We start from the raw sequence: 18,544 nt of genomic DNA, 5'->3' as shown, positions 1-18,544 counted from the left end.
CTCACTGCCAAGTGAGCCTTGACAAAATGGTGCCTGTTCCCAGGTTCTCTCGCATCAAACTGTGCACCGGCCCCGATGAAGGGCACAAAGACCCCGGCATAGTCGGATGCTGCGCTGAATCCGAAAATGTGCTGCCGCTGCCCGTTTCCTCCTTGTCCCACAGGATTCCTGGGTTGCACACACTGCAACACCCTGCCACCAGCCAGCAGATCCCACAGAGGGAACACTGCTTAGCTGCCTCCACGGGTGTCATTCACCTCGATTGTCACAAGCGCAGCCCTAAGTGGGAAGTCAGGATCCCTCCACTGCATCAAGTAGAACTTCCAGCCCTCCAAGAGGTTCTAAGTCAAACTTCAGTTGGACTTAACCACTGCCAGTTGATCCCACCCCCCCCCCCCCCCAAGCTCATAGTCTCTACAAATCTTACCACAGAGAAAAAAAGGCTCAAGACTGATACTCTGTCCCATGCTCTCCAGCAAACTTCTTCTTCTCATTTTATTTTTTAATTTATTTTTAAATTTAAAGGTTGTTGCGCTAGAAAACAAGAGCTGAACAGGAAACGGGGGGAAAGGTGAAGTGAGGGAAGAAGTAAATTCATGGGGCAAAGACAGGATCTGAAGACCTCCAGATATGACTCTACAGACTCTAGCCACCCCCAGAGCTCAACCGGAGACCGGTTGACCAGCTGGACCAACAGCAAAGCACTCAGAACCAGAGGCTGAAAAGTGTGTCCATCCACCTGCTAGAAATAGAAATTACTGATGAGCTAGACTGGATGCCAAGAGAGATGTCTCAGCTCAGTTTAAATTTTTTTTTTTTTATCTCCACCCGTTGGCTGGACCGACACAAACTATTCCACAGGTTCTGGAATAGTAGGAAGCTGTGTAATGGAAACCACATTTAAACACCTTCTGTCTTGCTTCCATAACAGTTAACGAAAATAGTCTTCTATATGGAATCAGGTCAGCCTTATTGAAATTCAATTAGGCAACATCAAAGAATGTTAAGCAAAATTTGTGTAAACATTCAATACTGGAAATCTATTTTTTATTTATTTGTAACAATTACACCACACGCTCTCCCACTCAGCAGGTTTAATGCAGCTTACATAGTATAACATGTTTACAAAGTATGGATACAACTGTAATATAGTGAATAAAGAGGTGGTCAATTAGATGTGGGTAAGTAAGATGGGTAAGGGAGGAGGATGGTAGAGGTTGAAGAGTGGGAGGAGGGTGTGTATAGGCTCAAGTGTTGTTAATTAAGGAAGAATGTAAAGTGAGAGGTTGGAAGAGGGATGAACTTAGAAAGGATTAAGTAGGGGAGCATAATCCAGGTTCTGTCTTTATAGTCTGATCCAGGTTGTGCAGAAGGACTCCTAATTTAAGTCAAGTCATATGTATAGGCTTGCTTGAAGAGGTTACCTGGTTATCAGTAGCAAACAAAAGGTAACAGAAAACCCCCCCCCCAAAGAAAATACATATGCTGAAGTGATCAGGTGGGGGAGGGGGGGCACGGACACAAAAGAATGCGCTAAGATATGCCCCACCTCCTACATCCACAATTGTCCTGAGGCATAAGCTGATTGACTGAACTTAGTACTGAAATTTAGATTTTTAGAAAAGATCATCATAGTAAGGAGAAAAGATGCCACATCATGCCTCGCACAAGATTACCTAACATATTAAAAGCTGTCATTGTCCCGAGTTACCTTCAGAGTTCCAACTTTATCCTCAAAGGACTTAAAGGTTGCAGAGTTCCTTAAAGAAAAAATAAAAGCCAGTATGAGAGTTCAGTCAGGCAGACCATTGCAGCCATGCCAGCTATCAGAGATGGAATATTTAAGGACAAGAAAGGAGAAATAATCATTTATCATTTATTAAAATTTACAAATTCTACCTTTAATCACTATTGCAAATCAAGGCGGGATACAATAAAATAAAAACAGGACAGTACACACACAAAGATTTCACACAAGACAAACATGGTAAACAGAAGCGCTCTCTCTCCCATACAGAAGACCCCACAGAAGTGGATATAAACTAGGTATTAGTGGTTAAAAAACAAACACACACATTAAACGTCTGACTAAAAAAGTATGTATGGAGTCCAATCTTAAACTGACAAAAAGAATTTTCTGATCTTAAGAGAAATGGGCAATGAGTTTCATAGAGAGGAGGCAGTAAAGTAAAAAGCACTCTCCTGAGTGGACTTACAATAAGCTTTAGATGGGTTTGATAAAACCATCCTATAGTCATTAAATGAGCAAAGAATACACTTAGGCACATTCGGGATTGCTAGAGAGGCCAGATAGTCTGGGATACCAAGTTTTAAATGCCAGACAAAATTTTAAATTTCACATGGTATTCCACAGGCAACTAGTGAAGTTTAAAGAGAAGTGGGGACATACTGTTCTGCATGATTGAGTGTTATCCCTTTCTACCAGCAGGTAGCTGGTAGAGAAAACTGAATTCTGTCAGTGACATCACTGGTACAAACTGTGGTGCTCCCTAGAACAACCCAGTATGCATCTGCCCAAGCAGGTGGTCCCTTTTGTAACATACCCATTCCCTACCAACCACTGCAGCTGCAATGATCCATCAAGTAAGCAAAACAGCAGTGGCATTGTTCCTTGACTTTCTACAGGTGCAAATATGCTAGTAGAAGGGATTTCCCTGTCCTAAAGGTTCTAAAAGCTGCAACAGAATTTAAATAGACTTATTCCCTTAAATAGGGAATAAGGCTACCCAGGCAAAATTATCCCCCCAATTTTTTTGAACCTAGGGAAGCCTTGGGGGGGGGGGGGGATATAAACCAATAATTCTCTGTCGAGGTCTTGTGGGACCAAGCCAAAGCCTAAGAATGTGACTGGGGGCTGTGGAGCCAAGCTCCACAATCAACCAGATATGATCAAGACTGTGAACCTGGGAACAGCTGTTTGGCTGTGGTCACACAGTAAGGTCTAGCCTGAGCAGGGAGCTAGGCTAGGGGACAAGAGCACCTTACAGCATGACCTACCACCTGCTGAAGGTAGAGAAAAATACTGGATTGTTCCAGGAAGCATCACAGCTATGCCACAGTATTCAGTTTTCTCTCCCTCCACTTGCTGACAGGGAGGAATAACACCTAATCATGCAGAACAGTGGAGATAATATTAAATCACAATCAGCAACTGAGAGACACTCAAAGTACACAGGTCAGGACTTCACAGTATTCAGTCTCTGCTCAAAACTATTCCTAGGTAGGTCAGAACCCAATCTTTGCAGCAAAATTGCCATCAACGGAAGAGAGTGGGGCTGAATTACCAACAAGCAGTGTTTAGGCATAACACACACCTCTATTGAGTAACAAAACATTTAAATATATTTAGGCTGGTATGAAGAATTAGGTTAGGATGTTACCTCATTGCTGGCATGCTTATTGAATGGCGAATAGAATAGCTGCTACTTGGAAGCATTGGATAGAGAGAAAAATCAAGTTAGAAGATAATTCAAAAGCATCAAAACCATCAAAACATGGCAACTGTTACAAACAAGACAGAATGTCAACTCCAGAAAACAAAAAACTGAGAAAGGAGATGGGGAGTATCCAACACCAGCCAGCCAACCAACCCTGAACTCTCCTCTGCCCCCTCACTTACCAGTGAAGCTGCAGACACCATCCACAAATGAAAACAACTACTGTACCTCTCCCTCTAATAATTGAACACTACTAGAATTAAGGGAACACTACCAGAATATGCGCCAACCTCAAATACAGATAAGGGGACAGGACTTGATATACTAGCTTTGTGGTTATAATCAAAGCAGTTTACATATTATGTACAGGTACTTATTTTGTATCTGGGACAATGGAGTTGCGAGGAGCTGTAATGGGAATCAAACAGTTCCTCAAGTTCTTAGGCCAGTGCAATAATCACTAAGCTACACCACTGATACATGATGAGAAGGCAAGAAAATGCTTTCACTGAAGTAGGTGGTGGACACCCAGAATAGAATTCCAGCAGATGGTAGAACAATGAAAGGGTTCGAAACATGCACAAGAAACAAGGAAGCCTTAGAGGTACAGTGTTGGAATGGAGGGATTTAAAAAACAAACAAACAAGGGCTGTACAGCAAATCAGTGATGAGTGGGCCAAATGGCCATTATCTGTTGAACATTAAACACTTACTTTTGAGATTCAGTAGATGTATACTTGTATTTCCTATACAAACTATTCCACCATATCTGCATCTCAACCTGGGCTGGAGGTCATCAAAGATCACCTTCAGGGCTACAGCCAACATGGCATCATGAAGAATAATTGTTAGTAAAGGTGATGGTATCATCTCAACTCATGGATTACCTTCACTTACATTCTGTGCTACATAGTTCTCAATCTGAGTTCAGACCTGAATGTAGTACACAGACTATTAACCACCTTGATAGATAACTTCAGGAAAGAACAGTAAAGAACAGTACCTAAGTAGGAAAATCTTTATTTTGCAGTTTGATATATGTCTAGTGCTTTTGATACAGTTGATCACTGCATTTTACTAAGTTTAATGGATCATTTTGGTATCTGTGGTACAGTCTTGCAGTGGTTCAAAGGATTTCTAAAATCAAGACATCAAGTAAAGTAGACTAGGCTTTTGTCTCCATCTTGGCCCTCTGTTTGTGGCGTTCCTCAGGGCTCCCCTCTTTCCCCTATTCTGTTCAAATTTAATGTTGACCCACTAGGTAGTTTACTAGAATGGTTAATGCCTTTATATATGCCGATGACGTTACCATTTATATTCCATTTGTGGATCCAGCATGATCTGATAGAATCCTAGGCTATGTTGATTTCAAACAAAGATTAAAACCAAATTCCTAATTCTTACTAATCCCTATCACCCTGTGGTCACTAAGAACTTCATTATAGGTAATATAACTTACCCGTTAGCTACCACTATGAAAATCCTGGGTACAGCTATTGACCAACAGATCAAAAAGAGGTCTCTTATTATAAATGAGTCACAATTAAGTCTGTCCTTTTTAGCTGTCAACTGGCATTTTCCGGTAGCGCAAGTCCCAGAGATTTATTTATTGCACTTGTGTCCCACATTTTCCCACTTATTTGCAGGCTCAATGTGGCCTACAAATACCTGTTATGACAACGTCATATCAGGGTAAAGAATACAACTGGTGTTACAGAGAAGTCAAGGAAAACAGGGGATTTGGTCAAGCCGTTATAGATACATTCTGAGCAAAGGTGGTCAGGCAATTATAGAAGATACATTTTGAATAAAGGTGGATAGGTAATGTGTTATAGTTGATTAGGGGGTTTCGTGGTAGGTCTTGTTAAAGAAATAGGTTTTCAGAGATTTGCGGAAGTTAGTTCTTTGATCGTTTACAAGTGAGTTGGAAGTGCATTCAACAGCTGTGCACTTATATAGGAAAAGCTGGTTGCGTGTGTTTTGTATTTCACTCCTTTACAGCTGGGGAAATGTAGGTTAAGAAAGGTGCGGGAAGATTTTTTAGCATTTCTGGGAGGGAGGTCCACAAGGTCTAGCATGTAGGTCGGGGCATCTCCGTAAATAATTTTGTGAACGATCGTGCAGATCTTGAACGCGGTAAGTTCTTTGAGTGGGAGCCAGTGCAATTTCATTCTTAGAGGTTTCGCGCTTTCATATTTTGATTTTCCAAATATAAGTCTGGCTGCGGTATTTTGGGCTGTTTGAAGTTTCTTGATGGTCTGTTCTTTACAGCTAGCGTAGAGTGCATTGCAGTAGTCCAGGTGACTTAATATCATCGACTGTACCAGGTTCCAAAAAAATGGCCCTTGGGAAGAAAGGTTTTATTCTTTTGAGTTTCCACATGGAGTGGAACATCTTCTTAGTTGTATTCTTTACATGATTTTCAAGTGTGAGATTTTGATCAATGGTGACTCCCAGTATTTTCAGATTGTTTGAGATGGGGAGGGAGAAGTTTGGGGTGGTTACAGTGGTGAATTTGTTTGTGTTGTGTTGTGAGTATAAGGCATGGTGTTTTTTCTGTGTTGAGTTTTAGCTGAAACGCATCCGCCCAGGAGTGCATGATTTGGAAGCTTTGGTTGATTCCGTTGGCGATTCCTTTTAGATCATGTTTGAACGGGATGTAAATCGTCACATCGTCTGCATATATGTATGGGTTGAGATTTTGATTGTCAAGTAGCTTGGCTAGGGGTATCATTAGGTTAAAGAGGGTTGGTGAGAGGGGAGATCCTTGGGGAACTCCACATTCAGGTATCCATGGGGCTGATATCGCCGCGTTGGTTGTTATTTGGTATGATCTTGTTGACAGGAATCCTCTAAACCAATTGAGAACGTTACCTCCAACTCCAAAGTATTCCAGGATGTGTAATAATATTCCATGGTCGACCATGTCGAAGGCACTGGACATGTCAAATTGTAGAAGTATATTATTGCCAGTTGCAATTGTTTGTTTAAATTTATTCATTAAAGTTACTAGTACTGTTTCTGTGCTGTAGTTCGATCGAAATTCTGATTGAGATTCGTGCAGAATTGAGTATTTATTTAAGTAGTTAGTGAGCTGTTTCGTCACTATGCCTTCCATCAGTTTGGTTATGAGCGGGATAGATGCCACTGGGCGATAGTTGGTTAAGTCACTTGTGCTTTTCTTTACGTCTTTGGGTAGAGTAGGATATTACCTTTATCTTTTGGGAAGAGCCATTTTGTAGCATGTAGTTTAGGTGACTCGCGAGGTCTATTATGAATTGTTGAGGGTCAGACCTTATAAGATTACTGGGACAGATGTCTAGTTTGCATTGCGACTTGGCGTATCTTTACTTTATCAACTAAAGGTCTTTTTCAAGATCTCTTAGCAACTCAGTCTTTGGAGACAGGCTCGTGTGTGATTTTCACCGCCAAGGACAGACTCAACTGTGACTGTCATTTATATCAATATAAGAGACTCCTGAGGCATGCACGTTTATGATGAAACATAGTACCATGTCGAGTCATCAATAAAAGCTGTAACTTCACACTGGGTGCTGCTTGGTCTATTTCTGAAGCACCTGATCTGTTTCCCATTCCTGTTTTCTGCCGTGTGCTTCCGCGTGGGATTCTGGTGTTTTCCACATCTGTGGTTTTTGTGTAACTATTGACCAGCATCTATCCTTTAAACCTCAGGTTTCTAAGGTGGTTTCCAGTGTCTTCAATACATTATGGAGATAGAATTTGAAAAGAAAGTGTGCAGTCGCTTCAATCTTTTGCTCTCTCCAAATTTGATTATTGTAATGCTATTTACTCAGGTTTGAAGTACTCCTTAGTCAAGAAATTACAAATCAGTGCAGAACACCTCTGCCCATCTTATGTATGGCGCTCTCTGCTATTCTAAGGCAACTTCTCTCCTGGTTAAATTATATTGGCTTCCAATAAATTCTCATATCATTAAGCTTTGTGTACTTGTTTACCAAAATTCTGTATAGCCTATTGCCTAGTTAAATACAAAACCCTGATAGATCTGCCTTCAAGAAATGCTTTTCCTACATCTAGGAACAATCTCATGCTTCTTTATCCAATAAATCTATTCATAGTGCAGGCTTTACCTACCAAGCTGCAAAATTGTGGAATTCTCTGCCAAACTCACTAAGATATGTTACTGATTACCTATTATTTCATAAGCTGCTGAAGGCATTTCTATTTAATCAATCCCTTTGTACTAGTGCTATGTTAGGTACCTTGCCTTTGTTGCTGTTTGGAGGCAATGTGCATAAGTCTTAAAGATTTCCATATAACTTTAAATGAAAGTTGACATAATTCAAATGTTCCCCCCCTCCCCCCCCCAAAAAAAATTAAAAAAACCCACCAAACCAAAAAAATAAAACAATTCAACATATTTCTGAGCACATAGAGTATCACATGATGTGCCACAGGAAATCAATGTCATCTTTACAGTTCCAGTACCTACTTATCCTGCTCAACGGAGAACTTGGCAACTTTCAGTGGGTCCAATAAGCATGATCTAGGAAAAAACATGGACCGAGAGCTTTCCAGAAGGTTAACATCCTTGGTAAGGACTGTGGTAGAGAATGACACGGGGACAAACTTTGTCCCTGTCCCACAACAGTACAAAATCTCATTCATACAAAAAGCAAGCTATAGTCTCTCATCAAAAATGATGAAGTAGCGTGGTGGAGTTTGAGGAGACTGGGTGGGAATGGGGACAAACTTCGTCCACGAGTCAATTCTCTAGACTGGCCTTTTCTGAAATACTGCCTGCCTAGGGAAAGGGTGAGAAAGGACTACAAAATACAGAGAACTTCAACAGGTGGCTCAAAACCTGGTGCCAAGGAGGTGTTTTTAAATACATACGAGGATGGAGCAACATATGGAAAACAAAAGGCTGTTTTGTAATGATGGGCTACATTTTTCAGACACAGAAAAAAAGGATCCTTAGGGAGAAATACAGGCAATACATTTCTAGGCATTTAAACTAGGTGAGGATACTAAACGGAAGCAGACAAACTCTGAAAGTCACCCTTAAAAACACCCCAAAACCAAAACGTATGAAAGCAGAATTAAAACTTCTTAGCAACTCGCTTATCAGCAAGGTAGATGGTGAGACTAGGCAGAACAACAAACTGAGGATGAGAGAAACAACTGGAAAGGTAATGTACAAGAACGCTCAGTCTATACAACAAAGTTAATGTTCTGCAAGCCCTGATGTTACAGGCAAACTTGGATATTGCTTCTTTTTATCACAGAGATACGGTTCAATGACTCCTACCAATGAGATACAAACATACCAGGGTATTATTTAGGAAAGATAAAGGGGATAGCTTTATATGTGAAAAGCAATATTAAAGCAGCTGAAATGCAGATGACCTGGGGAAAGGAAGAAGCGATATGGACTGTCTTTAAAAATAAAAAAATAAAAAAGATGGAACAGACCTCCAAAACAAACAGAAGTTGGAAAAAGATTTAGTCATAGATATTCAAAAGTTGGGAATAAGGGGGGGGAGGGGCTGTTGCTGGGGGATATCAACCTGCCGGATGCAGATCGGAGGGTCCCACCTGCGGAATCAGGAAGTAGAAAGATTGTGATGCTTTTCAAAGTGAACTGCTGAGACAAATGATGACAGAACTCACAAGGAGAGGGGTGATAGTAGATCTTGTGCTCACAAATGGATGGTGCGTCCATCAGTATGGGTGGCCACCCAGCCAATATGGAACGTGCCTGCACAAAGCTCAAAATCCTAGATTTTAAGCATGTGGCTGAGTACCTGAAGAAAGAGCTGATGGGATGGGAAGGACATAGAAGCAGTAGAGAATCTGTGATTCAAACTCACAGGAACTATAAAAATCAGCAACAGATCTTTATACAAGAAAGGTGAACAAGAGAAAAAGGAAACGGATATGGTTCACCAAAACGAGTCACAGACAAAATAAAAGGCAAAAGAGGTGATTATCATAAATTACAAAAGAAAACAGAAAAGACTACTGAATAAAACTGAAAGAAGTGGAGAGAGAAATACCGCTGGCAAAGGTTCTGGTGGAAGAACAAATAGCCAAAAACAAAAAGGCGACAAGACTTTTCAGGTATATCATGAACAGAGGAAGGCTATAGGGAGTGGAGGAGTAGCCTAGTGGTTAGTGCAGCGGACTTTGATCCTGGGGAACTGGGTTCGATTCCCACTGCAGCTCCTTGTGACCGTGGGCAAGTCACTTAACCCTCCATTGCCCCAGGTACAAAATAAGTACCTGTATATATGTAAACCGCTTTGACTGTAGTTGCAAAATACCACAGAAAGGCGGTATATCAAGTCCCATTTCCCCTTCCTTTCCCCCCCTTCCCTATAAATAAAATTGTAAGACAAAGATGCTTTGAACTGCAACATAGAGAGTAATGAGGAAAAAAAGCAAGGGTGCTTAACAAAAAATTCTGTCTTCACCAAAAAAAATCCTGGAGTAGTACCTCAGTCGGTTGGTAAAGCAAAGATACTTACCTGTAGCAGGTATTCTCCGAGGACAGCAGGCTGATAATCCTCACAAGAGGGTCGGCGATCTGCGCCAGCCCGGGAACCGGCATTTGGAATAGCAAAACCTTTTGCTGGAGCCTTCTGAGCACGTTGCGCATCCAACTGCGCATGCGCAGAGTGCCTTCCCGCCCGCCGTGCGGCTGCGCTCCTCAGTTAAGTGAAGAGTAATAAAGATAGAGGAGACAACTCCAAGGGGAGGTGGGTGGGTTTGTGAGAATTATCAGCCTGCTGTCCTCAGAGAATACCTGCTACAGGTATTCTCAGAGGACAAGCAGGCTGAATAATCCTCATCCAGCATCCAGGCTCACTCAAAACAACCGGTGGTCAATTGGGCCTCGCAACAGCGAGGACGTAATGTAGACTAACCTGAAACTATATACAACTAACAGAATGCAGCCTGGAACAGAATAAAAACGGGCCTGGAGGGGTGGAGTTGGATTCTAAACTCCCAACAGAACCTGCAGCACCGACTGCCCAAATCGACTGTCGCGTCGGGTATCCTGCTCAAGGCAGTAATGAGATGTGAATGAGTGGACTGAAGACCACGTTGCAGTTTTTGCAAATCTCTTCAATGAAGGCTAAGTGAGCCAATGATGCAGCCCATGGCTCTGACATTATGAGCCATGACATGGCCCTCCAGAGTCAGCCCAGCTTGGGCATAAGAGAAGGAAATGCAATCTGCTAGCCAATTGGAGATGGTGCATTTACCGATGGCGACTTTCCTCCTGTTGGGATCAAAAGCACTAAACAACTGGGCGGACTGTCTAAAGGGCTTCATCCACTCCATGTAAAAAGCCAGTGCTCTCTTGCAGTCCAAGGTGTGCAAGCTGCTTTCGCCAGGTGGGCATGAGGAAAGAATGTTGGCAAGACAACAGACGAGCTCAGATGGAACTCAGACACCACCTTCGGCAGGTACTTAGAGTGCATGCGGAGGACTACTCTGTTGTGATGAAACATAGTATAAGGTGCATCCACAACTAAGGCCTGAAGTTCACTGACCCTATGAGCTGAACAGCCACCAAGAAAAGGACCTTCCAGGTCAAGTACTTCAGATGGCAGGAATTCAGTGGCTTAAAAGGAGCTTTCATCAGCTGGGCGAGAATGACATTGAGATCCCATGACACTGGCGTAGGTTTGACTGGGGGCTTTGACAAAAGCAAACCTCTCATGAAGAGAACTAAAGGCTGTCCAGAGATAAGACTCACACGCTGATAAGCACTACTTGCACTAAGGTGAACCCTTACGGAGTTGGTCTTGAGACCAGACTGATAAGTGTAGAAGGTATTCAAGCAGGGTCTGTGTAGGACAAGAAAGGGGATCTATGGCCTTGCTGTCACACCAGACGGCAATCCTCTTCCATTTATAAGAGTAACACCTCTTAGTGGAATCTTTCCTGGAAGCAAGCAAGACTGGGGAGACACCCTCTGAAAGACCCAAGGAAGCAAATTCTAGGCTCTCAACATCCAGGCCATGAGAGCCAGAGACTGGAGGTTGGTATGTAGAAGCAACCCCTCGTTCTGAGTAATGAGGGTCGGGAAACACTCCAATCTCCACAGTTCTTCAGAGGACAATTCCAGAGGAAGAGGGAACCAAATCTGAAGTGGCCAGGACGGTGCAATCAGAATCATAGTTCTGTGGTCTTGCTCGAGTTTCAACAAAGTCTTCCTCACCCTCTGGTATGGGAGGATACGAATACAGAAGGCCTGTTCCCCAATGTAGGAGAAAGGCGTCTGACGCTAGTCTGCCATAGGCCTGAAGACTGGAACAAAAATGAGGAACCTTGTGATTTAGTTGAGTGGCAAAGATATCTACCAAGGGGGTGCCCCACGCGCGGAAGATCTTGCTGGCCAAGCCCATATTCAGTGACCACTTATGAGGTTGCATAACCCTGCTCAGCCAGACTATTTATGCCTGCCAGATAAGTGGTTTGGAAAAGCATGCCATGACGGCGTGACCAAAGCCACATCTAGATGGGCTCCTGACACAGAGGGTGAGATCTTGTTGGTGTTAGCACATCGCAATTTGTCTGTTTGAATCAAGTTAATTTGCCTGGACAGCCGATCTCTGAAAGCCTTCAGAGCATTCCAAATCACTCGGAGCTCCAGCAGGTTCATCTGAAGATCTGTTTCATGGGGTGGGGTGGGGGGGGGGGAACCATCTACATGAGCTCCCCATCCCAGGACAGATGCATCCGTTGTCAGCACTTTTTGTGGCTGAGGAATTTGGAATGGACATCCCATGGTCAAACTGGATCAAATCGTTCACCAGTGAAGTGAATGTAGAAAAAAAAAAAAAAAAATCGGTGGACAGATGGATGACATCTTCTAGATTTCCTGTGGCCTGATACCACCGAGAAGCTAGGGTCCATTGAGCAGATCTCATGTGCAAACGTGCCATGGGCATAACAAACAGTGGAGACCATGTGCCCCAAGAGTCTCAAAATCTGCCAAGCTGTGACTTGCTGTGATGCTCGAACCGTGGACACTAGGGACAGAAGGTTGTCTGCCCGCACCTCAGGAAGATAGGATCAAACCAGTCTCGTGTTGAGCAGTGCTCCAATGAACACCAATTTCTGAACCGGAGAAGGGACGGGATAATTTATTACGAACCCCAGTAGTTCCAGCACCTGAATAGTTTTCCACATGGACTCCCAAGCACAGTCTTCAGAGGTGCTCTTCACCAGCCAATCGTTGAGATAAGGGAACACATGGACTCCCAGCCTGCGTAGCGACGCTGCAACTACCGCTAGGCATTTTGTGAATACTATGGGAGCTGACGCTAAGCCAAAGAGCAGCACTGGCAGTGCTGCATTCCCAGCTGAAAACGAAGATACTTCCTGTGAGCTGGAAGTATCGGAATGTGCATATAAGCATCCTTCAAGTCCAGAGAGCATAGCCAATCGTTTTCCTGAATCATGGAAAGAAGGGTGCCTAGGGAAACCATCCTGAACTTTTCTTGAATTAGGAATTTGTTCAGAGCCCTTAGGTCTAGGATGGGCGCTGCTCAAGGAAAAGGATAGTGAGTTTCCTGGAATCCAACTGTTACAAGATCCGAGGCAACATGGTTTTACCAAAGGAAAATTGTGCCAAACAAATCTGATTGATATCTTAGACTAGCTGACCAGAGAACTGGATTGAGTCCTTTGATTTTAGTAAGGCCTTTGACAGTCTCTCATAGGAGGCTCATAAATAAGCTCAGGGGACTAAAGTTAGGACAAAGTGGTGAACTGGACTGGGAACTGGTTCAGTGACAGACAGCAAAGGGTGGTGGTAAACGATATCTACTCAGAGGACAGAAACGTAAATAATGGAGTGCCTTAGGGATCAGTACTGGGGCCGATTCCGTTCAACATTTGTAAGAGACATTGCTGAAGGTTTAGAAGGAAACGTTTACCTTTATGCAGACGACACCAAACATGAAAAGATCTACAAAAATCAGAAGAATGGTTGAATGTTTGGAAGTTTAATGTGAAGAAGTGCAAAGTGATGCACTTGGGATGCAGAAAGCCAAAAGAGCAATGTGTGCTTGGGGGTGAAAGGCTGACACCCACAGATCAGGAAAGAGACCTTGGGGCAATAGAGTCCAAGGTTCTCAAGACAGCGAAACAATGTGATAAAAGTGGTGGCTGTAGCCTGAGGAATACTATGCTGCACAAAGAGGCATAAACAGCAAAACAAAGGAGGTGCTAATGCCCCTGCACAACTCATTGGTGAGGCCCCACTAGTACAGAGTCCAGTTTTGGAGGCCATATCTCTTCAAAGACATAAAAAGACTTGAGGCAGTTTAGAGAAAGACATATTCAAGTCCTCCAATTTCTTATACATCTTATGGCACAAACTCTGAACAGTTTTTGTTGCCTATGAGAGAGTGGCGATATGACACATACATTTAAGTACCTGAAAGGTATTAATATTCAAATAAACCTCTTCCAGAGACGTAGGAGCGTTAGAACTAGAGGACACGAATGGTGGTTACAGAGAGGCAAACTTAAGAGTAACATCAGAAAATACGTTCTCACAGAGAGTGTAGTGGACACCTGGAATGCCAAAAACAATGAGTGAATTCAAAAATGCATGGACAAATGGGATGCCTAAACAGAAAGAGAATGGAAACGCAACATGGCTGTTGAGGAAAGAACAGTGGGAACGGACACCAATGCTGGACAGACTTCTACGGTCTGTCTCTCGCAAATGGCAAAAGACAGAAACTTTGCCAACTTGTGTTGTAGATCACTGTCATGTGCTGCAAGCGAGGGTACTGTGCAGCTCAGGGGAGGGGGGGACATCTTGACTGGTAAGTTGAATACGGTCTACAATATTTGGGGATGTTAAGTGGTTATAATCAAGACTCCAAGTTTGGCTGCCGATACGGTTCACATGGTGTAGACTTGACAACCAGTATTTAAACATGGGTGATTGGGGCCCCAACAGAGGGGTGGGCACGGCTCTGGCCAAGTTGTTGGGCAGGCTGGACAGACCATGTGGGTCTTTATTTGTAGTCATTTACTGTGTTACTAGGTAACAGATACTAACAAAAATATATCTGCCTTGACCACAAGTTCCATTGTTTAGGAAAACATGGTTATCCAAGTTGTCATCCCAGGCTCCCTGCACTCCTTTAGTGAAATGTTCAGCATTTCTAAAGGAGAACAACTTTTGTACTAACCTCCATGAACAGGCAAAATTAGAGGTGTGCCTATGAAGTACACAGGTACACCACTGTGCCACAGAAAAACTCATAGTAATAACTTTTTCAGGTACATCAGCAGCAGAAAACCTGTGAGGGAATCCCTGGGACTGTTGGATCATCAAAGAGTAAGAGGGGCACTCAGGTAAGACAAGGCCTTAGCAAAAAGACTGAATGAATTCTTTATTTCGGTCTTTATTGAAGATGTAAAAACTATCTGTACCAGAAATGGTTTTCAAGGGTGATGATGCGGAGGAGTTCAAAGATCTTGGTGAACCTGGAAGACATACTGAGCAAAACTGACAAGTTAAAGAGTAGATGCGTTCCTTCCCTGTAGAGGAGGCAGATGTGTCAAAGAAGCAAGTGCCTCCTTAGTCACATCTATGTTGGTCTGCTCCTTTTCACATGTCCAAGTGATGTCACCCAAGGGGGCCCCATACCAGCAATAATCTAGGAGCAAAAAGGTTTCTCTCATGCAGGAAGGGTCCTAGCAAAACAAGTGGGACAAGCAGCACGCAGTAGAATACAGCAACGATGGTCACACAGCTGGTAAGGAAGTCTCTCATGCATATTATCTGGGAACGTCTTTAAAACCAGGCTGGCAAGGTGGGTTCTGAAGACTGGGTCGAGAACATCTGCACCAGATGAAATCAAGATACATACTTGTAGCAGGTATTCTCCGAGGATAGCAGGTTCAATATTCTTATGCATGGATCGTCGTCCGCGATGGCCCAGGAGACGGAAGAAATCTTCAACAGCTCAAGAACCCTCTCAAACTTTCCAACGCGCGGGCTGACCCACCGCGCATGAGTGGGCGGCTTCCCGCCCGCGCCGCGAACGTGCAGTGATCAGTTTAATAAAAAGCAAAGCAATATAAGTGAAACAACTCCAACAGGGAGGAAGGAGGGTTGTAAGAATATTGATTCTGTTGTCCTCTGAATATACCTGCTACAGGTATACCTTCATTTTCTCCGAGGATAAGCAGGCTCAATGTTCTTATGCATGGGGTATCCCTAGCCCCCAGGCTCACTCAAAACAACAAACACTGGTCAATTGGGCCTCGCAACGGCGAGGAAGTAACAGAGATTGACCTGAAAAGAAATGCAACTGAGAGTGGAGCCTGGAACAAAACAAAATGGGCCTAGGAGGATGGAGTTGGATTCTAAACCACAAACAGATTCTGCAGCACCGACTGCGCAAACCGACTGTCGCGTCGGGTATCCTGCGGAAGGCAGTAATGAGATGTGAATGTGTGGACTGATGACCACGTTGCAGCCTTGCAAATCTCCTCAATAGAGGCTGATTTCAAGTGAGCCACTAACATTATGAGCCGTGACATGGCCATCCAAAGTCAGCCCAGCTTGAGCATAAGTGAAGAAAATGCAATCTGCTAGCCAATTGGAGATAGTGCGTTTTCCGATGGCGCATTGGCGTAGCCAGACACCCAATTTTGGGTGGGCCTGGGCCCAAGATGGGTGGGCAGAAGAATTCTACCCTGTCCCACAAGTGATTTGATCTCTCCCTCTCTTGTCTGCATGCCATATAGACTCTCTAACAATCCCCTCCCCCACATACCTTTTAAATAGCCGATTTTCACTGGCAGCAAGCAGCAACTAATACACACTGCTCATGTTGGCCCCACAGCCTTCCCTCTGATGTAACTTCCTGTTTCCGCATAGGCAGAAATACATCAGAGGAAAGGCTGTGGGGCCGGAGCGAACAGTACGCATCAGTTGCTGCTCGCTGTAGGTGAAGATGTGCTATTTACAAGGTATGTAGCAGGTACAGTTGAGAGTTTTCGGCTGGTGGGGCTTAGAGATCCCTGCCAGCCATATTACAGGTGTGCTGCTACTGGGTGGGCCTGAGCCCAAAGGGGGTGGGCCTGGGCCATCCTTGGCTACGCCACTGCGATGGCGACTCCCCTCCTGTTGGGATCAAAAGAAACAGACAACTGGTCGGTCTACAGGGCTTTGTCCGCTCCACGTAAAAAGGCCAATGCTCTCTTACAGTCCAAGGTGTGCAACTTGTCCTCACCAGGGCAAGTATGTGGATGGGGAAAAAATGTTGGAAAGACAATTGACTAGTTCAGATGGAACTCCGACACCACCTTCGGCAAGAACTTAGGGTGAGTGCGGAGGACTACTCTGTTGTGATGGAACTTGATATAAAGGTGAATGCACTACCAGGGCTTGGAGCTCACTGACTCTACGAGCTGAAGTAGCAGCCACCAAGAAAATAACCTTCCAGGTCAAGTACTTCAGATGGCAGGAATTCAGTGGCTCAAAAGGAGCTTTCATCAGCTGGGTGAGAACGACGTTGAGATCCCATGACACTGGGGAAGGTTTGACAGGGGGCTTTGACAAAAGCAAACCTCTCATAAAAAAAACAACTAAAGGCTGTCCAGAGATAGGCTGACCCTCTACACGTTGATGGTAAGCACTGATCGCACTAAGGTGAACCCTTATAGAGTTGGTCTTGAGACCAGACTCGGATAAGTGTAGAAGGTATTCAAGCAGGGTCTGTGTAGGACAAGAAAAGGGATCTAGGGCCTTGCTATCACACCAGACGGCGAACCTCCTCCATTTAAAAGACCACCACCTTTTTTTGGAATCTTTCCTGGAAGCAAGACTCAGGAGACACCCTCTGAAAGGCCTAAGAGGCAACTTCTAAGTTCTCAACATCCAAGCCGTGAGAGCCAGACTGGAGGCTGGGATGTAGAAGCGACCCCTCGTTCTGGGTGATGAGGGTCGGAAAACACTCTAATCATGGTTCTTCGGAGGACAACTCCAGAAGAACAAGGAACCAGATCTGATGGGGGCCAAAAAGGAGCAATCAGAATCATGGTTCCGCGGTCTAGCCCCTGCTTGTTGGTGTAATACATAACCTGATTGTCTGTCTGAATTAGGATGATCTGGTTGGACAGCCGAGCTCTGAAAGCCTTGAGAGCGTTCCAGATTGCTCGCAATTCCAGGAGATTGATCTGAAGACCCTTTTACTGAAAAGGACCAAACCCCTTGAGTGTGAAGCCCATCTACATGAGCTCCCCACCCCAGGAGGGATGCATCCGTTCTCAGCACTTTTTGTGGCTGAGGAATTTGGAATGGACGTCCCAAGGCCAGATTGGATTGAATGGTCCACCACTGAAGGGAGCTGCCAAAGTCGGTGGACAGATGGATTACATCCTCTACATTCCCTGTGGCCTGACACCACTGGGAAGCTAAGGTCCATTGAGCTGATGTCATATGTAGACGTGCCATAGGAGTCACATGAATTGTGGAGGCCATATGCCCTAAAAGTCTCAACATCTGCCGAGCTGTGATCTGTTGAGACGCTCGAGCCAAGGACACTAGGGCCAGAAGATTGTCTGCCCTTGCCTGGGGAAGATAAGCTCAAGACGTCCCTGTATCCAACAGAGCTCCAATGAACTCCAATTTCTGCACTGGAACAAGATGGGACTTGGGACAATTGATTACAAACCCAAGTAGCTCCAGCAGTTGAATAGTCATTTGCATGGACCGTAGAGAGCCCCTGCCTCCGAAGTGTTCTTCACCAGCCAATCGTTGAGACAAGGGAACACATGCACTCCCAGTCTGCGCAGCGATGCTGCGACAACTGCCAAGCACTTTGTGAAGACCCTGGCCGCAGATGCTAGGCCAAAGGGTAGTACACAGTACTGAAAGTGCTGAGTTCCCAACTGGAATTGAAGGTAGCTTCCTGTGTGCTGGAAGTATCGAGATGTGAGTATAAGCATCCTTTAAGTCCAGAGAGCATAGCCAATCATTTTCCTGAAGCATTGGAAGAAGGGTGCCCAGGGAAACCATCCTCAACTTTTCTTGGACCAGGAATCTGTTCAGG

The 18,544-nt window shown here is 44.2% G+C and overlaps 1 protein-coding gene across 1 annotated transcript in view; it reads right to left on the bottom strand.

Moving 5' to 3' along the window:
* The window catches only part of TPD52L2 (TPD52 like 2), a 184,055-nt gene that overhangs the window by 29,480 nt on the left and 136,031 nt on the right, over nt 1-18,544 (bottom strand). The window contains 2 exon segments of the mRNA XM_030213589.1: nt 1,712-1,760; nt 3,402-3,443. Coding sequence (XP_030069449.1) covers nt 1,712-1,760; nt 3,402-3,443 — 91 coding nt within the window.

Source organism: Microcaecilia unicolor, chromosome 8 (genome assembly GCF_901765095.1).
Source record: "Microcaecilia unicolor chromosome 8, aMicUni1.1, whole genome shotgun sequence".
In the NCBI taxonomy this organism is placed as follows: domain Eukaryota; kingdom Metazoa; phylum Chordata; class Amphibia; order Gymnophiona; family Siphonopidae; genus Microcaecilia; species Microcaecilia unicolor.
This window is presented reverse-complemented; position numbering and strand designations above follow the sequence as displayed.